At 45.8% G+C, this 25,561-nt stretch overlaps 1 protein-coding gene across 1 annotated transcript in view; it reads right to left on the bottom strand.

Annotated features, from left to right (window-relative positions):
- Positions 1-23,329, bottom strand: part of LOC142587090 (glyoxylate reductase/hydroxypyruvate reductase-like) — a 33,572-nt gene extending 10,243 nt beyond the window's left edge. The window contains exons 1-8 of the mRNA XM_075698003.1: positions 23,100-23,329; positions 19,266-19,396; positions 18,909-18,981; positions 18,117-18,233; positions 13,682-13,773; positions 12,200-12,277; positions 7,768-7,927; positions 6,666-6,796 (exon numbers count right to left, since the gene is read on the bottom strand). Of these exons, the coding sequence (XP_075554118.1) occupies positions 6,666-6,796; positions 7,768-7,927; positions 12,200-12,277; positions 13,682-13,773; positions 18,117-18,233; positions 18,909-18,981; positions 19,266-19,396; positions 23,100-23,179 (862 nt within the window). The 5' untranslated portion in view covers positions 23,180-23,329. The remainder of the gene's footprint in view (positions 1-6,665; positions 6,797-7,767; positions 7,928-12,199; positions 12,278-13,681; positions 13,774-18,116; positions 18,234-18,908; positions 18,982-19,265; positions 19,397-23,099) is intronic.
- Positions 23,330-25,561: the final 2,232 nt, after the last annotated feature.

Genomic DNA, 25,561 nt, shown 5'->3' with positions numbered 1-25,561 from the left:
TTCGCTCAGGACAGAGTACTGTGGACCTGTTAGAAGATTTTAATGACTATATCTGTAACGAAATCGATAAAAACAATGTAGTTTTGACTCTTTTCGTTGAGGTACAAAGAGCATTTGGCACATTAGATCATGAACGGTTAATATCAAAACTAAGCAGAAGTGGTTTCAGAGGCCCGTATTACTCATTTAAAAAAATATTTAACAGGCAGACAGCAATGTGTCCGTGTGGCGGAGTCCTATAGTTCTTTGTTGTGTATTCAATCAGGAGTACCGCAAGGGTCCGTGTTGGGACCGCTTTTGTTTAACATTTACATGAATGATCTTGCTTGCTTACCACTAAGATTAAAAAATTATTTATATGCTGATGACATGGGTTTGGTTGTAGCGAACAAATTTTCTAACGAAGCCGCTAGAGTACTACAGTATGATGTCTCTAAACTACTTGTTTGGTTCACTGACAACAAAATGCTTATTAATAAATCGAAGACTACCATGATATGTTTTCACAGCCCACATAAAGTTGTCACGGATATTTCCCCTGTTTATCTCCACACCAGGGACTGCCTCGCATGCTCATGTCCTCTGGTAACTCTGGTAAACAACACAAAATACCTGGGGCTACACTTCGACGACACGTTGTCACGGAATGTTCACATTGAAGAGCTCTCAAGGCGCTTACGTGCTATGTGCGCTCATTTGTACGCCCTAAAATCTTTCTGTAATGTAAATGTTCGTAAAATGGTTTACAAAGGATTTGGTGAATCGATCATAAGGTACGGAATAACAATGTATGCCTTTGCTTCTTCTAGTAGACTTAAGATAATTAACAGCATCCTAAGAAAATGGCCTATAGCCTCTCGTATGGCACACTTGGTCATGGCGAAGATGTCTTGCTGAGCATGTGCCAGTCAGACATGTTTGTCGAGCAACAAGTTTTGTTTGACGCCATGCGTAAGAGTTGTTTTTCTACTAATTTCAAAAATTTGAACGTGAAATCTCTGAGTTTACGTCAGATTAAAAAATATGTGGTACCTCGTGTATTAAGTCCTGTTTTGATCGTCATTCCCATCAAGTTAAATGCAAAAAGAAATTCGCGTCGCCTCAGAATCCATGGATAACAGATAAGCTCCTAGCTTTCATGCCCGAGAAGGATAATCTTTACAAGAAAACCAAGCGACAACCATTTAACAAGAATTTAGCCATTCGGCACAAGAATTTTTCTAACCAGCTTTCTGCCACATTGAAAAAAGCTAAAAAAAAACATGGTACGAAAGAAAAATTTTCGAATGCGGTAACAACTTAAAAAAGAAATGGAAAATTGTTAACTCCTTCTTAAACAGAGCAAGTAATCGCGAAACTATAACAGAAATTGCTTATCAGCGCAAGGTGTAGAAGACCGCCAAATAAATAGCTGATGCGTTTGCTGATTTCTTCTTTAGCAGTGAACCACAGAGACCTGCGCATGACAATCCCGTGCCCCAGCGCCTGCCATAGTTTTTATTTTTATTTCCAACTAAAACCCAGGAAGTTCTAAACATTATAAACAGGAAAATAACCGGCGCCGGCATCGATAAATTACACCCTTCCCATATAAAATTAATTGCACCCTTAATAACTGATGTCCTTGTAGACTTAATCAACATCATGTTTAAATCAGGCAGTTTCCCACAGGAACTAAAACACGGCAAGATCACCCCAATATTTAAGAAAGGTGACCGCTCTTTAATTTCCAATTATTGACCCATCTGTATACTACTTTAGCAAGGTAATTGAAAAGCTTATGGAAAAACGTTTAACTGATTACCTTACAAAATTTAACATTCTCTCACCATTTCAATACGGTTTTCGCTCGGGTTACTCGACGGAACTTGCTCTTGTTGCTCTAACCGATTAACTAAAACTCGCTATCGATGAAAGCAATTATGCATGCAGCTTCAGTATTTGTAGGTTTAAGCAAAGTGTGAGAAAATAAATCATCACATCGTATTTCGTAAGCTTGAATCATTAGGAATTACCGGCCCAGCACTTTTGTTACTACAAAATTACTTAACAGACAGAATGCAGGTAGTAACTATTTCAGGCGTTCATTCTAAAACCATGTTCACTAATACTGGCGTGCCCCAGGGTTCCATATTCGGTCCGCTCTTATTTTTATTATACGTTAATGATCTGCCTAACTGCCTCTCTTCTTCGAAATGTATACTTTATGCAGATGATACTATCATCATTAACTCAGATAAATGTCCTACAACCTTAGTATCTAACATTAATGGTGATTTACACAGCCTGCTGGAGTGGTGCCATACTAACTAGCTACAGATAAACCCGTCGAAAACAAAATTTGTTGTATTCACTTCCCACCAATGAACAATTAACTATATTCCTCCTATTTTTCTGGGCGTAAGTCCTACCCCTGCAAGTTTTTCATGTAATTACCTTGGCATAAATCTTAAATTTATTGAACAGTTAACCAAAGTAAAACAGAAGATTACATAGGGGATTAGGGTACTTCTAAAAGCACGAAACATATTTAACCATGAAATATTACTGTCATTAAACTTTTCATTTATTCATTCCCACTTTAACTACTGCGTTACTTGCTGGGGAAACACTCACGTAACCCACTTAAACTCATAGCAAATCCTACAGAATCAGGCTATTAGGATAATTACATTTAGCCCATATAACAACAACGCCTCATACCTTTTACGAACTAATCACATTCCTTCAGTCACGCAACTCGTTAAATGTAACCTAGGTACCTTTTTGTTCCGTCAAATCAATTACACACGATGCGACAGCTTGATACCACAATCTTCTCTAATAAATACTAATATTACGAATAAAGGGAAAATGAGACATCCACCCGTTCGTAGCAATTGCTACAAAGGAAACCCATACGGGTTCCTCGAAAGAAAAGCCTCATAGTTGAAGAAAAATTCGTCCTGGTCCGGGACTCGAACCCGGGACCACCGCCTTTCCGGGGCAGCCGCTCTACCATCTGAGCTAACCAGGCGGCTAGCAGATGGCAGAGCGAAGTCGAATTTGTCGACAACACGAAGCAAAGGCAAGAGTTTGACGTAGTAGTTCTGCGGAAACCCACAAGGTGGAGAGAAGTAATGAATAAAGGGAAAATGAGACATCCACCCGTTCGTAGCAATTGCTACAAAGGAAACCCATACGGGTTCCTCGAAAGAAAAGCCTCATAGTTGAAGAAAAATTCGTCCTGGTCCGGGACTCGAACCCGGGACCACCGCCTTTCCGGGGCAGCCGCTCTACCATCTGAGCTAACCAGGCGGCTAGCAGATGGCAGAGCGAAGTCGAATTTGTCGACAACACGAAGCAAAGGCAAGAGTTTGACGTAGTAGTTCTGCGGAAACCCACAAGGTGGAGAGAAGTAATGAATAAAGGGAAAATGAGACATCCACCCGTTCGTAGCAATTGCTACAAAGGAAACCCATACGGGTTCCTCGAAAGAAAAGCCTCATAGTTGAAGAAAAATTCGTCCTGGTCCGGGACTCGAACCCGGGACCACCGCCTTTCCGGGGCAGCCGCTCTACCATCTGAGCTAACCAGGCGGCTAGCAGATGGCAGAGCGAAGTCGAATTTGTCGACAACACGAAGCAAAGGCAAGAGTTTGACGTAGTAGTTCTGCGGAAACCCACAAGGTGGAGAGAAGTAATGAATAAAGGGAAAATGAGACATCCACCCGTTCGTAGCAATTGCTACAAAGGAAACCCATACGGGTTCCTCGAAAGAAAAGCCTCATAGTTGAAGAAAAATTCGTCCTGGTCCGGGACTCGAACCCGGGACCACCGCCTTTCCGGGGCAGCCGCTCTACCATCTGAGCTAACCAGGCGGCTAGCAGATGGCAGAGCGAAGTCGAATTTGTCGACAACACGAAGCAAAGGCAAGAGTTTGACGTAGTAGTTCTGCGGAAACCCACAAGGTGGAGAGAAGTAATGAATAAAGGGAAAATGAGACATCCACCCGTTCGTAGCAATTGCTACAAAGGAAACCCATACGGGTTCCTCGAAAGAAAAGCCTCATAGTTGAAGAAAAATTTCGTCCTGGTCCGGGACTCGAACCCGGGACCACCGCCTTTCCGGGGCAGCCGCTCTACCATCTGAGCTTCTCTCCTTGTTACTTCTCTCCACCTTGTGGGTTTCCGCAGAACTACTACGTCAAACTCTTGCCTTTGCTTCGTGTTGTCGACAAATTCGACTTCGCTCTGCCATCTGCTAGCCGCCTGGTTAGCTCAGATGGTAGAGCGGCTGCCCCGGAAAGGCGGTGGTCCCGGGTTCGAGTCCCGGACCAGGACGAATTTTTCTTCAACTATGAGGCTTTTCTTTCGAGGAACCCGTATGGGTTTCCTTTGTAGCAATTGCTACGAACGGGTGGATGTCTCATTTTCCCTTTATTCATTACTTCTCTCCACCTTGTGGGTTTCCGCAGAACTACTACGTCAAACTCTTGCCTTTGCTTCGTGTTGTCGACAAATTCGACTTCGCTCTGCCATCTGCTAGCCGCCTGGTTAGCTCAGATGGTAGAGCGGCTGCCCCGGAAAGGCGGTGGTCCCGGGTTCGAGTCCCGGACCAGGACGAATTTTTCTTCAACTATGAGGCTTTTCTTTCGAGGAACCCGTATGGGTTTCCTTTGTAGCAATTGCTACGAACGGGTGGATGTCTCATTTTCCCTTTATTCATTACTTCTCTCCACCTTGTGGGTTTCCGCAGAACTACTACGTCAAACTCTTGCCTTTGCTTCGTGTTGTCGACAAATTCGACTTCGCTCTGCCATCTGCTAGCCGCCTGGTTAGCTCAGATGGTAGAGCGGCTGCCCCGGAAAGGCGGTGGTCCCGGGTTCGAGTCCCGGACCAGGACGAATTTTTCTTCAACTATGAGGCTTTTCTTTCGAGGAACCCGTATGGGTTTCCTTTGTAGCAATTGCTACGAACGGGTGGATGTCTCATTTTCCCTTTATTCATTACTTCTCTCCACCTTGTGGGTTTCCGCAGAACTACTACGTCAAACTAATATTACCAGGTTTGCAATAAATAGGAACTTCATTTTACCCAAAATACATACTAATTATGGCAAGCAGAGCGTCTATTTTTCATCTATCGCATTCTGGAACACGCTACCATTGCATATAAAAACACTTAAAATTCACTAATTTAAGAAACAACTAAAAGAGTACATTCTGTCGAATACTGATGCCTAGTTCATACTCACGAGCATTCTTTCAGGGTGCCTTCATTTCATTTTCACTGCCATACCATTAGTTTTCTGTCTCTGCCTTACATATACATTGGAGTTAGCAAATTATACTGTGTCACGTCAGCTTCTCATTTACTTTATTAGTTGTCAACGAAATTATGTTACAGTGCTTTTTTTTTTCTTGACAATTATGCACATGTAGTTCGTCAATCCCGTTGTTCATACTAAAACCTGTAATTCTTCCATGTTAACGATTTGTTGAAACTGCTGTAATTTTCGTTTTATTACGTTTACTTTGTAAAGGCGGTCCCATTGCAGTGTTTGACTTCGGGACCTCCTTCTGTATAATAACATCTTGTAATCTTTCTAATCGTCTCAATAAAAACTGATTCTGATTCTGATACCCAAACTTCGGCAATAGGACTTGTGCTTTCTACGTGCCGGCTAATTTGAATGAGAATGATATCGCAGGAACATTGAAACAAATAAAATCCCATTTAAGGTCATGGACGATACGTAATGCCCATATTTGTTAAACCTTTCCTTCGGGATTTTGAAGCATGTATACAAGGACGGAACAATTCAGAAGGCTTTATACTATGTACCATTTTTTTTTTCATTTTGTTACCTATCCGAACCTGTTTTGTGCGAACCTGATTGTGAAGTTATCTTTAATGTCAATGCCTTTTTTTTCAATATTTTTTATTGTTTTTTTGTTTTATTTCCGTTTGTACACATATCAGTACTATCCGCTGACTGCCCAGCCTCGCACACAAGCAATGTTGCCTGTGCGGGCTGGATTTGTAACTGCGACATGATTGGATGCAATAAAGATTATTATTATTATTATTATTATTATTATTATTATTATTATTATTATTATTATTATTATTATTATTAACATGAAAACTCCCGATACAGCTTTCTGTTGCTCAATGCCAGCTACATAAAAGTGTTTTTCCGAGCGTGAAAGTAGCCCACAAATATACGCAAAATTACTCCGCGACTGCCCGCTCGAGGCACTTTGCGGGCATTTGCGGGCATTTGCGGGCTTCGTTCACGCTCGGAAAAATGCTTTTATGTAGCACGTATCGAGCAACAGAAAGCTGTATCGGGAGTTTTTATGTTGCTCTACAATTTTCTAATTTACACTTTTCATCTAATTATAATATTTGAGCAGTTGAAAAATTAATCAAGAATAATGAACTAATTAGGTGAAATGGAAAAAAAAAGACATAATCTGAGTATCTCCAAACGACGGCGAACAACATTACCTTGGTTCTGTCCAGCTACGCATGGCATTTGCGTATTCCTAATGTTTTGCTCAAGTTACGTGGGATGTATATCCTTCCCATAAAGGCCTCTCTGCCTTCGCACGTGGTCTCGTGTCTCGAAGACGAGCGCAGGCTCTAAGAGGCTCAAATGGGTAACACTGCGCGTACTCACTGCAGTTGGGGAGCTTGAGGAGTGGGTTGTCTTTGGCCATAGGGGTGTCGCCAGCAGCGTCGAGCGCCGCGGAGGCGATCACACCGGACTTGAGAGCATTGCAGAGCGCTTCCTCGTTCACCACTTCTCGCCTGCACGACGGAGTGAGGCGAGAGACTAGTCGCCGGCACCATGGTTCCTTATTTTGCTCGACCCGATGAGCTCATTCGTGCTCATCGCGATACTGCGCGGTGACGCACTTAACTCGAATTTCTCGATGCCGTTTGACAGATGTCGCTCCGCAGCCATGGCGCCTATATATGCACGCCGACGCCTTAGAGCGCGTGTGCGTATGAATGCTCCCTAACGGCGCCTATAAAGTTACTGTTATATGCTCCCAGAGGGCGCATATACAGTAACACTAATCGCACCAGTGAGTCTGCGCAACACCACGTCGCGGCGATGAAAGATATAACTGGGAACGTGGTTTCTGCTATTGATACTTTGACTGCTGGCACACCATAGCGCATGGAGTCGCATGGTTTCTCGTGTATAACTTCAACAATGGTGGCAGCTGCAAAAGTGTTCGTCACGGTGCCCAACGCACGAGCAGAGGTGACAGTAAGACAGCTCAACAACCCGCGCGTCAATGCCTCGAGGCACCCCCAGCCCGTCGGCATGCGTTGGCTGTTTCGCAAGTGGTCGTCGCAAATGGATGGTGTGCGGCGTACATCGCGAATCGCAATGTTTTTGCTCAGTTGTTCAAGGTACACGAGAAGAACATTTACGAGTAATGAAGACTACCGCATGTGTATAGTTGGGTACGATCCTACTTGCGGTGGCATGAGTAAACTAATCGGAACGTCAGAGCCAGCGCTCCTGCATTGTAATTAATGGAACGCTTCCCAACTCGAAAAAAGCAAACTGTTTCTGATGGGAATCGAGAGGTTTTTCTTGATACACACCATAGTGAGTAAACCTTAATTCCAACCGACTCTAGGGAGCCTTCATACAAGTCTTGGCAGTGCGGCATGCAGGCTCCTTAATCGACTGTTATCCTTTACCAGATAAGCGCATGTTCTGCGGTCGGCCCGTGCACATCTACTTGACAAGCTCTGCTCACCTGCTGATGCTGACGAAGACAGCCGTGTGCTTCATCAGGTGGAAGGTCTTCTCGTTGAACATCTGCTGCGAATCCGCGTTGAGCGGGCAGCTCACGATCACGATGTCGCTGTTGCACAGCAAGTGCTTCAGCGTGGTGTACTGGATGTCGTGCGGCAGCGCTGGGCCACCATTCGGCAAAGGGACAACGACAGGCCGTGTAAGTTTTCAATCAGAGTGCGTCGATAGTGCATGCTATTTAAATACAATTGACAGAGGGCAGCGTGATGGATTCTGATCGCAGATAGCGGTATGCGAGCATACTTTACGCCAAGAAATGACGAACTTGATCGCCTAACGGTCGACTTTGTTCTGTCGCTGTAAAACTAAACTCTCATGCAAATAAATTGTCCTTGATGTTATATTTATTTAGTAAATACAAGCAGTCCATCGCTAACTGATACGCTGCTGCAGCAAAATGGCAATCCGTAATATTTTCTACCATCGAAAACACATTCTTTCCTTCTTGACATTGCAAAATTATAAAATGACAGCACGTCGTTTGTTTAAGGTATTCGTTATAATGATCTGCACTAATCTCTAGGGGGTTTGATTAATTTTAACGTCCAAGTTACATGAGGGCGGCACCAGTGGTAGAGTGTCTCGGAATACTTTTGACCGCCTGGGCCTCTTTAACGAGAAGAAAGGGGGTTAACCGAGGGGCCCGATTTTTATTAATAATATCATGAGACGCCAACAAGCATAACAGCATAAACATGCACGGTTAATTGTCTTTACGAAAGGCAGCCTGCATACGGCATTTGCGACGTGTCTTAACAGGAGTCCAACCATGAGCCGCGCCATGGCTGGACCATAGCTTTGCTCACTCGAAAGCACTCCTATAGGCGAGCAATCTTTGGTGTAAGTCCTCAAAACTGTTTTCCCCCCACAATAACTTGCAGGGAGAAGCACGCCTCTATGATTGGCCTCGTTTTGTAAGTGCGCTATGATGGTACGCACGTATTCGCTCGGCGGATCTCAGGGGATGGGTTATCCTGACGTCGTTTGCAGCAAACCTCTTCTCCGTTCTTTCGCGTGAAATACGTAAAGCGGTGTGCTGCCGCCGAGAAGACGCACGGCCCAAGGCTTGGCTAACCTCCTCCGAGCCGCGGAAGCTTTTTGTGGCTCTCGGACTAACGGCACCCCCATATACGGTTACTAGTGTACCACTATCCCATCTTCAGCGGAAGTTCTACGTGGTCGCGACGTTTGAGAAATGTATCATATCGTTATGTGATGTGCTCCCCAATTGGGGCAGGAAAGTGGATTACTCTCTCGTTTGAACTGTCTAGGAGATCGCGCGCGGTGCACACGCTGCGTGCTGAACGCTGGTGATGACTACACCGTCAACTAGTGGATAGTGGTGCGACTGCGTAGGGCTTGTATTGATCCCGAACGCGTGTAATTGTAACGGAGCGGATGCATGTAATAAGGCGGGCTTACATACTAGGTGCTTTTTTTACTATATGATTTTTTTTAAATCGCTTGCGGCAAATAGCGCGATTATAATCCTCGAACCGGACTGCTTGAAAAAGTGGACATTACTTCCACTAGAAATCAAAATGCGTAACCAGCTAATTAACAAAATTTCACAAATTAGCTTTCAACTTACGGCAAATATTGCAATTCACGAGTTTTAGCCGGGCAGATTGCAAGGCACTTGGAATGAATTCTGAGGATGGCATCGTAATCGGTCCGTAAGATTTAATGTTGGTTTTATCTCAATTACTGCTGTAAGTTGACTTCATTCTGCTCCAAGTTGAACACCTCGAAACGACGAAAAGAGCAAACGCACGTATACACACAGGAGCGGTGCTCGACTGTCAACTGAAATATTATTCGTGAAAACCATCTTTTATACATTCCATTCCCAAACATTTGACACAACACAGGTCATTCATCGTTAAAAACAAGCATAAACGATGTTCTTGTGCGGAAGGAACCACATTCTACTCTGGCGCCAACTCTCAAGAATGTTCTCGTCCTGTATGACGTTTCTGACGATTTTAGCAATACTTTTAATTTTAGCATGTGGTCCTAGTTTCTTAATTAGCCTCATGAGTATTCCGTCCATTTCCTTTGCGCTGGAGATCGAAATTTTTTGTTTTGCCTTTTTTTCAGTTGAGAATAATCTGCTCTAATCTCTCTTCTGCATTTGCCTCGTTTCCTGTACTCACCTTTTTTTTACATATCTTTCCGTCACCGTTTTTAAATTACTCGACATCGGTTTCTGCAATAAAATTAAACGCGTCTTGCCCCTCCTAGGTACCTCTGTCTGCGTCCTCGATATGATAAGGGGCGACTTCATTCTTTCGAGAGATTTAACAAAGCTGCAGAATTTTTTTGGTGCTCTCTTGCTTTTCTCACACATTCCCGAGAACCAGCGATTACTTGAGCTGTTAGTTTTTCCTTCAACAAGTATCTGAATTTACCGTTTTTGCGCTGATATGTCTCCCATTGTTGGTCTATTTCCTCTCGTGACAGTCCTGCCATCTTTACTCATCTGCGTTCTCTGGACACATAGCACCGCTCAACGATTGCAACCATGATTCTATTATTCCAGCAATTGCATGGTTTTATTGCGATGGCAATTATATTGACACTGCAGGAAATTTTTGCCGTCGGCGTCGCCGTGATATTCCGTATAAAATCTAAGGGCGATAACAGCGTCGCCGCGCGTCATATGCTGTACGTGCGAGTGAAAGCACGCGAAGGAAGCCGGCGATCGCCGCTCAATCTGGCGCGTGCGGAGGAGAAAGCGGAGAGCAAACACGCCGTCTTCCGTCGCGCGAAAGGCCGCGGGGAGATGGGAGGGAGGGGCGGCGGCGTTGTGCTCCGGCGGCAACTGCGCATTTCGCGACTGGGCGCAAGGGGAACCGACGATCGCGGCTCAATTCTCACGCGGCATATATGGAGGAAAGCGGTGAGGCAGCGTGGGAGGGAGAGGGAGGGGGGGCGGCCTCGACAACAGCGTCAACAAGTGTGTACTTTGCACGGCCGCGCGCGGTCGCGTGCGCCGTATCTTGAAAGCGATCTGCAGGCGGCTCGTACCTTTGTGCGCGCTGTGTTCTAACCGTTCTTGCGTCGAAGCGATAGACGGCACGAAGGTCACTACTCTTGCTGCTGCTGCCGCGCTTGCTCACACCAGCGCTTTGACTGTGAGTGTCCGCGCTCATCAAGTTTTGTGTTCATGTTTGCTTGTGCGCGCAGACACCATGCTTGTTAATTCAGTTAGTAAGCGAATGTTCAAAAGTTTATACGGCCGATAGAACTAGTATCCTTACTCAATACTACTGTCTACTAATTTGCTATCGCAATTGATGCTTCGGCTTTCGGGCTAAACTGCGTCTTTTTTTTTCCACTGGACATTTTCTTTTAATTTTTGCCCATCACGACGCTCTCAAGTTCACCGTAATCCCAATCCTTTGGTCTACTTTCAATGACCTGCTGAATGATTGCTGCTATTTTTTGGTATGTTCATTTCTCACTTAAATTTAATGTACTGCGTTTGTACTCCTGCTTTTTTTTCCTCCGCTGGGTGATCCATGCGCAAGGTAACCTTTTTAGGATCACCCAACCATCCTAAGCTTTAAGTTCCTTCTTAGCCTATATTTATTCCAGTGTATTCATTGTAGAGGTCTTTGGGCATCAGAGCGTAATCTATCAACGGTTGCCTGTTGACAGGTTCCTATCACATTAGGTTGCCTATTTATAATCACCAGATTTTGCCTGTCACTAAAATCAAGCAGTACTTTCTCGTGATGGACTGCGAGTCCATCCAAATCCTCAGTTCGGGCATTCATATCCTTTAGCAATATAATTCCCAATTCCTGTCTTAGCTCTGAACTGTTAGTATCTTCACAATGTACCAACTACTTGTTTACTTGCCCACGCTTATTTCTTGTGCGCAAGTATAAGCTAGTTTCAGATTACACTATCCTCCGCAATTACTGTGTCTCCCGAACAGGAAATGTTGGTTATAAGTAAGAGTTATTTTCTGCCAGTCTGAGAAATGAGAATGACCGATCCTGCCTCCTCTCTTGTCCTCTTTTGTCCTGTTACAGCCCTCCCGGACGTAACTTTCAACGAATGTTGGCTTCTCCAAATCCCTAAGAATTTTTACCCGTCTTGATTTGCCCGCACGCCACGTATTTCTCCGGGATGTGCCACTGGGCCGTACAGATGATAAAAAATGAAAATAATCGGAGGAAATGAATTCTTGTAAAACACGAACCCTGATCAATAAAATACGGCACTATTCCTCTTTCGGCTGTGCTCTGTGGCACCCTGCGGGATAGCGTGAACCTTCGTAATAAATTGAGCGCGCTAATTGTGCAGTGTACACGAGATGACTGTCCTCTCAACAATGGCATAAACTCGCGAGAGTTACTTACGGTCCAGTTTGGGGCGCCTGTTGTGGTACAAGAAGCTTCGCACTTTGAACGCCCTCAGCCGGTTGACAATTTCCATTCCTGGAACATTCGTATGACAAAATTCAACTTGACGTGCAGTTGCGTATATTTTGTTGCTCTGTGGGAATGACATTTCACTTCCCGAACCTGCATCACGGTGATGAGAGACAGCGTGGTGGAAGGTAACAACATAATTTGATAACATGCACCGAATTTTAAATACATGGGTATTCTTACATTCCGTCCCCATTGGAATGCTGCTCCTGTGGCCGGAAATCAAAACGTCGACCAGTAGAAGAGCACTATAAATTCAGGCCTTGTAACTATAGCATCAGCAGACACCGCTGTATGCTAAACATAATCAGTGCAGAACTTTTGTTTGTTCTTGTTTTCTTTTTCAATCGGCACTAGCTTCCTAGCACCCGTTACCGGTGTTCAGAGATTGTGATGAACTTAAGCTGCACGCTAAATTTATTGAACTTTTATAACTTTCCTGGACATTCTGATGTATACCTACCAAATCATCAGGGACACTCGATGTATAAAGCTTACGCGGCGCGGGTCTGCGAAATAGCTGAATGTTTCATGAGCCTCAGCGCACAGCATGGAATTCAGGGGTCGAATTCACAAAGCTTTTTGTTCATAAATGCCATTTATTATTGGCCGGCCGCCGTCGCTAATAATACCTCCAACATTGCCATTGGCTGACATTGGTTCCTACGAACAGTTTTAGCGTTAGAACGTTTTTGTGAGTAAAGTCATGTGTTTACTACTTGCAGTGGTGTACGCAGCAAGCATATATTGCTCTACTGCTTTACTGACTGCGCGCAAAAGATGGGCTGAAATTCGGCTCTATCACGCAAATTGCTTGCCGCAAGCTGCTGACGCCGACTCTTCGTGCAAATTGGACGCCCAAAATAACTTCCTGATTTAAACTTACATGTTTCTCGAAAGATCTCCAAATTATATTCGCTTCAATGTATACTCTTCCTGAAGCGCTGTGCACTTGAACCGCGGGTTCCTCCTTCGCTCAAGGCAGTTTTGCAACTCTAGCAGTTTATTGGCTTTCAGCATTCTACAACCTAAAGAAAAGGGCAGCAGTGGTGACAGCGGCGTTTGCGACAATGAGAGGGGCCGACAACCGTTTCGGCGACAAAGATTCCATCAGTGGCCACAATACCAGCGAAGATACGTGGCTGCTCTGGCACATCTATCGAAGGGTAAGCAGCCTAGCTTACCTTAACCAAGTAACCTTCACGCCATAAAGCCCAGCGTATCGTTTTCGATACGCTGAGTTGGCTACCTCAAAATTCTGATTTAAGTCCGGGTAACTTACGCAAAGCTGCTAGTGGCATTTTTGGTACGCTGGAGACAAACGTCGGTGCTTAAAATGCGCCGTAGAGGCGAGTGTCTGCATAAGGCTTGTGATTGTTATCTCAAAAGCTCCAGGAGCAGCTTACGCACCGATGTCTCCCAGGCCAATGACCCCGGCAACCTTGCCTACGAGCTCAGGTCCGACCATCCAGGTCAGATTGATGGTTGGAGTCCAGTCTCCCCTGTAACGGTCAGAAAGTCATGCCTAGCCAAAAACGGCAACGCGCAAGTTACGGCAGCTATGATTCCCAGTCTGAATTCGGCCTAACACAGGATCAAGTCTGTTCGCTTATAACATATGGTGCATTTCAAATTTAAGTGAAATCCGCGATCTAATTATGAGGTACGCCGTAGTGGGAGACTCCGGATGAACGTTGACCACCTGGGGCTCGTGAAGATGCACCCAATGCACGGCACACGAGGACTTTTGCATTCCGCCTCCACTGAAATGGGGTCCCCGCGGCGGGGATCGAGCCCGCGAACCCGTGCTCAGCAGCAGTGGCGTAGGGAGAAACTTATTTCGGGAAGGGGGAGGAGGGTTCCGCCGACACCTACACCACTCCTTCCCCTCTTTCACATTTCTCCCTCCCTCCCTCCCTCCCTCCCTCTCTCTCTCTCTCTCTCTCTCTCTCTCTCTCTCTCTCTCTCTATATATATATATATATATATATATATATATATATATATATATATATATATATATATATATATATATATATATATTACGTAGCAGAAGTCACACATACATACGTATTTTCAATATATACAAGAGGAACAACGGTGCACAAACAAGATGGCTGTCGAGACAGATGCCCCCTCTACCCGTCAACTTCTGACTGGCGCCTCTCTTGGTTGCACCGTCATTATATATATATATATATATATATATATATATATATATATATGTGTGTGTGTGTGTGTGTGTGTGTGTGTGTGTGTGGAGGTTACACAATACGCAAAGACAAACTTCGTGTCAAATTATGCTATCATCCTTTGGTATTTTTAAAAATGATGATAAACGAACCAAAATTTCGTTTACGAATTGATGCATTTATATAATATATGTGTCGATGACCTAGCTGGTACATTAGCAGCGTTAAAAACGGGGCCTTACAAAAACAAGACAGTGCACTAGCGTGTGTCTTCTCGTTTGCAGGCGAGACTTGTTGCAGCCCAGGTAACAGCGGAGATCACCTTTGTTTTTCAGCTAGACCTTTTATTGAGTGGTGCGGCCACGGCTACGTACAAGAGAGGGCGGGCACTATTTTGCAAATTTCTTATCACTCAATCGCGCTTTCGGAGTTGTGGGCATGCTATGTTATTCTAGACTTAAAAATGAAGCAACGAAGCTTTGCGCTAGAGCTTCAGTATCATAGGATGCAAGTTTCACTCACTTTTGGTGATCTGCTGTCCGACTTGTTTAAAGAGATGTTTGGAAGCAACTTGCGATCATGATATTGTAGTCATCACGCGACGCATATTGTTATTTGATCACACTCGCGAACTGATGAGGTCGACAGTCCGAAGCAGGGCTGCTTCCTGTTCAGAAGCCTTTGGGAAAATTATACGGCATCCGTTGTTCGCAGTAAAGTAAGGGCTAGTAGCTCCAAGAGATTTGAAAGCGTCGTGTCTCCAGACACCCGTCTATTCTGAAAATTGCCGACACGTTTAGTTAGGATATATAGGCTCTCCGTAGTAAGTAGCACATGTTGCCATGTTGTAGGTGAGCCTCAGCTAGGCGACTGACCACGGCTGTCCAGTGTTGAGCGATCGGGCAGTGTACGAGATGCTCCCCATAATTATCCGGCAACTTCGTTCTTCATGCCTTTTATGCGCGCCCTCTCCTCCTCGTATCAATCACTCCCCTCCCCTTCTTAACATTCTTTTCCGTTAGTCACTGTCACACTCTTCAACATTCACCTCTTTGCTGAACGGCTCAGCGGCCGTTAACATTCCAATATTTATGTTTATGCGTGGGCTTCGAGGCCATTCTTCTACCTACCCTCCCACCTGTTTGTTGTGGCGGTTTCTTAGCTTCCCTGGCCGAGCACCTCCGTCCTTGATATATTTTGCCATGCGCAAATCAGCCTTCTTTTAAAGCGAAGCTTTTTTTTTTCTCGAAAGTTTGCCCCCGTCACGGGTGGTTCAGAGCGTGTATATACATGGAAGGATCGTGGCAGAGAGGAAAGAAGACGCGAGAAACTCATTTGGACCTCTACAACGCGTCGAATGTGCACAATGCCCTCTGGAGCTCCCTGGGCGTCGATCGTCACATTAACCTCTTGACAGCCGTAATTATCCGTGACCTCCCGAAAAACCACTGCAGAAATTGCAGCGCTTACCCTTTTACTATACCCAAGTCCAGAGGGAAGCTAGATAGAATGGTAGAGAGGTGGGAAGGAGGCAGAGAATGGGTAGAACCGACGCACTCGTGAAACGAGTGAATAACAGCATTGCCACTCTTCGTTCGCAGTTCCCATACAAGGGGTGGAGGGAATAGGGAAAAGGTGACGATACTACTATAGACACGTTAGTGGTTGCGCAGAGACTGGATAAACTTAAGTTCTGGGTACGATGACATGACAACTCCCTCCTCCCCCTTCAGACCACCACTAGCTCTCGCCTTGCTTTGACATTCAAGCTTTCCCTTTCATCCAAGTCGTTCTTTCGGAGCTGTGAAAATTTTTGTTCCGTGGGAAAGAGGGTGAGGGTCGTCAGAAAATATGGCTACGCCAATGCTCAGCAGCACAACGCTATAACCACTGAGCACCCGCGGTGGGCTGCATGTAAGAGTAAAAATGGCGTTATAAGCGGCTATCGTTACGTTGAAACAAAGAAAGCATGCATGTTTACAAGTGTGGTGCACGTTGGAACACTTAAACTGCAGTATAACCAATAAACTGCAATATTACTTCAACTTAGCTAAAGAACTTGATATGACGCGGTAGCCAGACATCCCATAAGCATGTCATACGGAGTGATCATTTTTAAGTTTTACGGAATTTCTAAACACTGTTGATGATAACATAACTCTAGCCCTTGAGCTAGATTATTCAAAGAGGAGGACATTACTTGCAAGGAAAATCGAAGCACATATTCAACGAATTAAAATACACCACTGATTAACTTCTTAATTAATTACGTTGCGGCACATATTGTAATTTGCGAATTTACTTGGAAGGAATTTTCAGAACGACACAAGTTTGAGATATGCGCCAACAAACTCGCCTTAAAAATGCACTGTTGTCTCACGTACTTCTTTAGGAAAACTCTTTTTTATGCATTCAAGCACAAAAGTAACTGGAACGCCCATGTATTTCGTCCCACACAGTTTGGGATATACTATCTCGAAACTGTTGTCCTTCTGGAAGATAACTTCAAGCGGATACGTCTTGCAAACTGACCGGCTACAATTCGTAAATTGCAATATGTGCCGCAAAGTAATTAATTAGGAAATCAATTAGTGAATTTCTGGTAATTAGACACCTATGTGTTTCGACTTCTCGCGCTAGAAATCTCCGTCTCTTCGAATAATCCAGCTCAAAGACAGAAACTGTGCTACCTGCCACCGGCAATTCTGAAAAGTTCGCTAAACCTTAAATATGATCACCCTGTATATCATCTGTAGTCGGCCTGTAATCGATGGCGGAATGATATAACTGGGTGTATATTTTTTTTAAAGAGTGGACCATACTTTACACCACGGACACAGATCATAATAAAACTATGTCAATCCCAACTGTAATAAGCCAAACTCTCGGACCTGTCAAACAACATATTGTTGGCTTTCCACGTTGCTGGTGCTAGAAAAAGAACCCTCTGGAGTTATTCAGAAAGCGATAAGGATTGATCAAACCGAAAGGCAGGAAAAATCAACAGTAATTGATGCGAACGCCGGCAAAAGAGCAGTTCAAGGCACGTTCTGCGTGTTGATGGCGAGGACGTTGTCTCTGAGGCACAATCTTTGACAAGCGGTGCTCCTGACATTACCCTAAAGTCTTAGATAACTTCTTCTTGCAGCGTGAGAACAGCGCGTCATATATTTATGAGAAATCGGAAACAGACGTTATCGTCCTCTGCGGCTGTCTGATATCCACTGCAGATTCGATGAAGATGTACCTTACAGGTATCAGGGCCTCGATGTTGTTTTTGTGATGAAATTCTAGTTCCAATTTGTTGAATGCCTTGTGGTTCCAATTACACTCGCATTCCAATTACACTGACGTATCGCAAACTTGGGAACAGGCTTAGGGTGGAAAATTAACCGAACCAAGCAACTATACTATATTAACTTCAAAATTTAGCGTCAGGCTATGCTTTCTTTCATGTGCCTATCGCACAATCAGGCGAACACAAATAATTCAGTTTTGCTCAGTTATGTATCTATTCACATTCAGTACAGTTAAAGAATTCACATTAATGCCTGCGATTCAGTCACTTTCCCGAATTTTCAGGCATTTTCCCAATGACTTTCTTCAGCTTTCTTCCGATACGAAGAGCGACACAGAGGAGCCTTCAGACTCACGCCCTTATTGCGTCGAATCCCTCGGCGATCCTTCTTGACGCCATAATCGTGAGCGCCAGTGCGACTTCGGCCACGGCGTCGCTCTGCACGTGTGGCGTGTTCCCGACGTGGATGCCGCTGTGATGAAGACAAAACAGCGCACGACTGGTTGGAGGCAAACACTTTTGGGCACAAAGTCATCTGCACCGTCTTCGGGCAACGGCTCGCACGCTTACCAGTGCCCTTCTGGTATAAATACTGAGCGCGGAACGCTCCGTGAGATTGTGCCTATAGCTCCATGCATATCTGCTGGGTGCTCCTTGTGCAAACCAAGGGGCGAGTTCACGAAAATTTTCGCTCCTAAGTGTTATTTGCCATTGGCAAGCCGACGACACGTTCAACATCGCGATTGGCTAGCTTCTGTTACCGACATTTGTGCGTGCGTGCGTGTGTGTGTGCGTGTGCGTGTGCGTGTGTGTGTGTGTGTGTGCGCGTGCGTGCGTGCGTGCGTGCGTGCGTGCGTGCGTGCGTGTGTGTGTGTGTGTGTGTGTGTGTGTGTGTGTGTGTGTGTGTGTGTGTGTGTGTGTGTGTGTGTGTGTGTGTGTGTGTGTGTGTGTGTGTGTGTGTGTGTGTGTGTGTGTGTACGGGCCCGAAAAAGATGCGCAAGTAGATTTACATTTTTCGGTTATAAGAAAGCGGAGCCTGCAACACCGATTCTAGTTCAATACTTTTCCGTTGGTGTCAAGCTATATGTATAGAATCAATGGCTGTTTACTGTGGAGAGAGTGTGCACGCCAGCAATAGTGGACTTACCGTCTGCGGCACTCTTCTAGGTCGATGTTGCCGTGGTGCACTGACATGGTGGCCACCACTCGCAGACGGGAGCCTGTGCCGCAGAATGGTCGATTCAATATCAGCAGCCAACTTATTGTATTTTGATTTTGGAGAGTTATTGAAGCTTGCCTCACGGCCTACGGGATATTGTTATTCTGAACCGGATCATTTGTTGCAGGGAAATAAAGAAAGAACATGATCTACGTACATCCTGCGAGTTTGCCTTGCTGCCTGCATACAGAATTCGGCAGCTGCAGCTGTAAGTTGCCATTCGTGTTGCTCGAGCGGGCTTAACCTTAGTTGGGTATAGATGGGCTGTCGGCGCCGGACCCTTACCGACCATGTCGAGTGTCTTCACGTTGATCTTTTCGAAGTGCTGGATAAAGAGCGCCTCCATCCCGTGCACGTGCTTGCCCCATAGCTCGAGCCAGTTGGTCGGTGTGCAAGGCACGCTGGTCACGTCGCACCTGCGTCACCACACCACTTGCACAGTGCGCCATTCGTTTTGAATTCCGTTTCATTCACCTTCATAAATTGCGAGGTGCATAAAAGGAAGTGTGGTGTCCCTTCCCCTCCCCCTTCTCTTTTCTCCATTGATAGGCTCCAACGACAATTGGTACGCCTCTGCTGTCTTGCAGCCGTTTGTTTCATGTTTTATACGCCTTTGTCGCCAACGACGATGGCTATTTAGTAATGACATGATTCAAGAACTTCTTTTCTGTTGTTGCTCTGGAAAGAACAACTGTGGTTCCACGCCAGTGACAACTGAGTTTGCCTAAATGACTCTTAAACTACTCACGAATTTGCTGCGAAATTCATCATTGTGCTGAACGCACTTGCACTAAAATGCAGGATTATTTCCCCCTTATTTCGCAGAACGTCGGGTGCGTTGAAACCCCGAAACAATTCTTTCTTTGGGGCAGGTATACTGGTGCAGGTATCTGACACGGCTGTAATGGAGGATATCTTTACATTGCTGAGTTACGGTCGGCTTGCTGTCTTTGCATACCGTACCTGGCTAGGCAGCCTCGCCTTTTCAATAAATATACACGCTTCAGAAAGGAAGGTGGCGTTTCCAGTTTTCTTAACAAGGAAGAAAACGCTAAACGATTATTTTCTTTTCATTCCCTCCTTGCCCTAGCACTTTTGTTTCACATCGCGGCATCGGTTATGAGGCCCTATAACGTAAAACTATTCCATTCTGTTATTCAAATCTTCTTACTTCAAACTCACGTAACCGCCAACGGAAGCATGTGGTGGTTACCCGCAGCGTTGTTTGCCAAATCAAACGCTCTCCTCGTTTATAGGAGGTGTGTCTTGTTTGCTTTCAAAGTGGATGTCATTGCCTACCTTGAAAGGTTTTTCTTATCTAATTGGCTGACAAGAGACGAGGAACGTGTTGAAATGGAGAAGGTTTCGATGAATTCGCTTGCGCAGTGAAAGTAAGGCAACCGGATGGGGACCGGGGTGCCGGCGTCCGCAGTTATTCCGCCTCTCCTGCTTAGCTCGCGGTGGCTGGTCGAAAATCGCGGCGGCGTGCAACGGAAGAATCAAAATTCCACTGAGACGGATTCTCGGCAAAGAAGAGTTGGTAAAGCGATGGCATACGTGCCGAAAGGGCTCGAAAAGGTTATACTGACATGCAAAAGTTTTTATGATAAGCAGAGAAAGTCATTCTCCTAGGCAGCTCCGAGTAGCAAGTGCCACAACGATCGGCTGGTAGCCATCTTTTATTTCTTTCGGAACGAGGCAGTCTCCGGCTATCACACACACACAAAAAAAAAAATCAGTTTTGTTCGGCATATTAATGCAACTTTAGTGCTGGCACATCACTCTGACGAGTCAGTTTTCGGGGTATTGTGACGTTGCGTGACAGACAGGTGTAGTAGGCGCAGCCCGAAAAATTTTGACAATAGAGAAGCGCTAAAGGCGAGAAAGGCGTAGAATCGTAAAAGATTATTTTTCTTTTGTTCGGCGTAATCATGTCTAATCACGCATAATCATGCACGTCATATCAAATGGGGATTTTTCGCGGTTTTCGTGACATCGCGTGACAGACGCGCGTAGTAGGTGTGGCCCAATTTTTTCAGAAATCGTGGAGGGCTAGTGGATGAAATGAATGAAATGGAATGGAAGCAGATTGGAATAAAAAAAATATGGGTTTTTACGTGCTAAAACCACGGTCTGATTAGGAGGCACGCCATTATGAGGCACGCCATTCCGGGGGACTCCGGAAATTTGGACCACCTGAGGTTCTTTAACGTGCACCTAAATCTAAGTACAAGGGTACTTTCGCATTTCGCCCCCATCGAAATGCGACCGCCGTGGCCGGTATTTGATACCGCGACCTCGTGCTTAGCAGCCTAACACCATAGCCACTAAGCAACCACGGTGGTTACAGATTGGAATAGCTTTACGTTATAGCGTCCATGATGTTGGCGCGCTCTATATTCCACACAGAAGGGTGGCAAACTGGACCAGTACATAGTATATATCCTTTCGTACTGAACATTTTTCGCTGCTGACTGTAGTGACTGTACCTGATTGATCGGGCCAGCGGGATAGCAGCAGCAATGGGGCTCTAGACTGAGCGCTCCACCCTCTGGGACTTCATTATAAAATAATAGGGTTTTATATTACTACTACTACTACTACTACTACTACTACTACTACTACTACTACTACTACTACTACTACTACTACTACTACTACTACTACTACAACGTTGAGCTGCGATGTAAATATTCGCCATCCGCGATTTCAAAACTCGCGCAAGTTCCGGCGATAGAGATTCGCTGAACGTTAACCCCAACGAAGATGATGTGTGTAAGTGGGAGTTGTGAGATCAGCGGGCTGCCAAACTACCAAAAATATTTCGGCCATGAAGAAGGGGGATTCATTGCTCTTACCAATTGATATTTTTACTTTGATGTTACCCACGCTAATTCTGCTCATGAATACGGACGTTTGCATGAACTTCATAAAACCAGATCGAGTCGGCTTGCAGGGCTTAAATTTGCCCATGCATGTGGCTCATGTGAGTGCTAGCCAGCCGGGCCAGGAATGTCAGCCCAGTTTGGGTCAACCTGCCTCCATGGGGTAGGTTGTTTGTCAATAGGCATGTAAACGCGGTTAAGCTTGAACAAGAGTTCGCAGTCGTCAAAGAATTATACGCCATGTTGATGTCAGTACCAGGAGCGCGTTCAAAAGTAAACGCTGGAGGGTAAGGCGACCCCAGCTGAAGATCTCAGATTTCAGCTCAGGTGGGGGCTCTCCGCTCAAGAATGCGGTCTCATCCCGTCTTCTTGCTGAGCCTCTTCACCGCAGGTTCGCGTAAAAGAATCCAACGACATCTGTCTGGCGTTGTTACAAGCGGTCGCTGCTTTGCTTGAAGCAGACGCATCTCTTAGCACCATAATTTCACCGATCATGATCGACGGACGGAATTAATAGAATGATATCCGAGAAAGCTTCGTATTGTCATCATAAAAATTCGTCCTGTCAGCATCATAAGACACAAGACACCGTTTATTAATATTGCTACTATACGGCAGGAGATTGACAGTCAGCTACTCCGAAAAGTCCAATCTTGCAATTTGGAAGCTGCTAGCGGCGCGGATAAGCGACTGCGCTGCTGTACCCCCGCTAACGTCCAGGCCTGCTGCCTTCGTGACGCCTATGCATACACGAATTAAGCTGCACGTTGGAGACGTTGAGAAAGGCAAGACCAGAGCCAGACGCCGTGACAGAACGCCAAGGCGTCCAACCAGCAATCAAATGCCCCTAGTGTCATCCCCACCTCAAGAGGTGCATTTGGGCGCCACATGGGAAATTGTCGCCATGGGAGTGGCCCAAACCTCCTTTCTGTTGAACTCACAAGGGTTTTGATAGGAATTTAGGGCGTCAGGCTCCTTTCCCAAGCCTATCACCACTGAAGAAAGCGGAACGCCAGGCTGGGGGGGGGGGGGGGGTACCTTTGTGACCATTTGAACCAGTAGGTGCCCGGCGGCGGTGGGAATCGTACCCACAGCCTCCCGTCCCGCAGACGAGGCGGGCGCTCCACAACTAGGTCACAATTGTGTTTTTGGCGTGCAACGCTTCTGCGGGCCGACTTTCTAGCAGGTCAGCAGTAGTGTGGTCCATAGTAGTAGACACATGAGTATGACTTACTTCGTCTCCAGGAGCTCTATGGCCTTGGCTGGTATGTCGGTCCTGCTCACGAAAACCTTGTACTTGGTGGGCATAGCCATGTGGCTGATCCTTTAGTGGCGTCGCACGCCTTCCAAGTCGCCGATGAAAGTGAGCTTGAGCGATCTGTGTTCGGCGCTGGCTACGCCCACTAGTCCAGAGGCATGGTTGCTTCGATCTGTCATCGCTCTGCTCAAGTGTGGTGGTCGAGAATGGGCGCCATAGCTGTCGGCGCGAGCTTAAACTGATGATGTTTGCTGCCTCGAAGCTTCCATGTGGTGAACACGCTCTCTCCATGTTATAGGCACATATTTTCTGGATTAATTCTCAAAATCACTGTAGTGGATGACCACGCGCGCAGACGCTGAAAAATAACAGAGTTATATTATTTAGTTAAATTTAGTTCGCACCTTTAGCGTCACCGGTAAATGCTTACTGCGGGGATCCGACAGTAGATGTATCGCCTCTTCTAAATCTTTGTTTGAGGGTACATCCGAGGTTCTTTCGCGAGAAAGCTCAACATGGGCAACGGACGCCGAACTACATATGACTATAGACGTGGCGTGTTTGTTTTCATGCCTGTGCCATGCGCTCGTATTTTTCTCGTTAGACAGCAAAACACTGCACCTTCGCACTCTTACTCCTGTTGCCACTGCTTGGAAACAGCGCAAGGTCATTATGGTGCTACCGAAATAAACATATTGCGCACAGAAGCGCCACTGCGAAGAAGGTGGCCAATAACGTTGCAGTACTTCATAATTTTCCTCGTCTTTATTGGTGCCAGTATGCACACTGAGATGTCATTTAATTTGTTAGCCACTGTTAACACTTCTTTATTAAATTGTTCAGAAAAAGACGCTCAGAATCTCAAGGAAGCAAAAAAAGAAAAGGAATGCGCAGCGTGGTTGCACATGAATAGTCCGTAAAGGGTATATGTAGCTGTTACTGAATGAAACAGCAACGACGACGACGACGACTGGCCGGTTATCGCGGGCGTCACATGTGCTGTTCGTGTTTGTCGTTCTATTTGTAGAGGTACAGCTAGTACAATTAATGGTGCATATGCGTGCACATTAGGACCAGTTTCTCATGCGTCATGCCAGTGCAAACTTTTGGAAAGCATGGCGAACGCAAGATTAATATGGTAAGTGAGTGAGTAAAAACTTGGTCGAATATAAAGAAAATAAGGCACGATGGTTGGGGCCCCAATTCCAGGGCCCCACTGGCACGAGCGGCTCGCTTGGCTTGGTCCAGAAGAGCCAATTGGCTCTCCCGACCCTCGTCCGCAAGCCATGCATCCCACTGCCTATTCCTCATTAGTGGATGTTGATGTATTATGGGGCTGTCTATGTGCGGAGGCCTCCTGGGGCACTCCTATGTTATGTGTTTTATTGTTGGTGTGTCTGTGCACCACGGGCACTCGTCAGTGAACCTCGTGGGGTGTATTCTGTGTAGGTGGTGCAGGTTTGGGTATGTATTCGTCTGGATACGACGCCAGTCCCTCTCCTGTTGGCTGTTTAAATCGGAGTGAGAATGTCCAAAACGTCTCCGCTCCTGCCTTTGCTGTAGGAGGACGTCACGAGAATTCGGTGGAAGGTCGTCGCTAGGCCATGCCATTTCTAGGACGTTTAATTATCGTGCAATACGATCAGCCCTCGCGTTTCCTGCCAGTCCCTCGTGCGCCGGACACTATATGATAGTGTGGTGCCCTTCTAGTTGATTGCCTAAAATTTTGAGTATTGATTTGGGTGCCGTTTCATTTAGAAACAGGCGGCAAGCCGCTTGTGAGACGGATAATACGACAGCCGAATTGGTTCGGCGCTCGGCGTCCTGAATGGCCAAGGCGATGGCTGCAACCTCTGCCACGCATGCCGATGTGGCTATGAAGGATGCCGTTGTTATGTTGTTTTTACATGTAGAGACTATGGTATATGGTTTGGCATATGCAATATGGTAGTTAGAGCAAAACAGTGTCGAGCACTCGGTACGAGTTCCGGAATGTCCTTTCTGCTCAAGACGTTATGTTGTGCCTAAAGGGGGACGTTTGCTTGCCCTCGCGTAGTCACTGGGGGAGACGCCAGAAAGGCTTTCGACAGCCTTTCACAATCTCCCATCGTCCTGGTCGTACAAGCAATGAGCATCAAAGACAGCAGGTACAATTTCATTGCTGTCTTCCTTGAGGGCCAACCGTTTCAAGACTCAGTTCCGACCATCAGAACCGAGGTGGAGCTCCTCGGGGAGCCGTAATCGCTCCTACTTTATTCAATCCCCATCTTAGAAGTTCTTGGAAAACTAGAAAAATCTATCACAGACACTGAGCATGCGATTGAGGCAGAGGTTGTGAAGCTATGAACTAAGCAAGGTTCCCTGGAGGAGCAAGAGAGGCCTACGTACACCCTTATTAGTTCACACAGACGATATTCACACAGACGATATAGACTGGC

This window comes from Dermacentor variabilis, chromosome 1 (genome assembly GCF_050947875.1).
Source record: "Dermacentor variabilis isolate Ectoservices chromosome 1, ASM5094787v1, whole genome shotgun sequence".
In the NCBI taxonomy this organism is placed as follows: domain Eukaryota; kingdom Metazoa; phylum Arthropoda; class Arachnida; order Ixodida; family Ixodidae; genus Dermacentor; species Dermacentor variabilis.
This window is presented reverse-complemented; position numbering and strand designations above follow the sequence as displayed.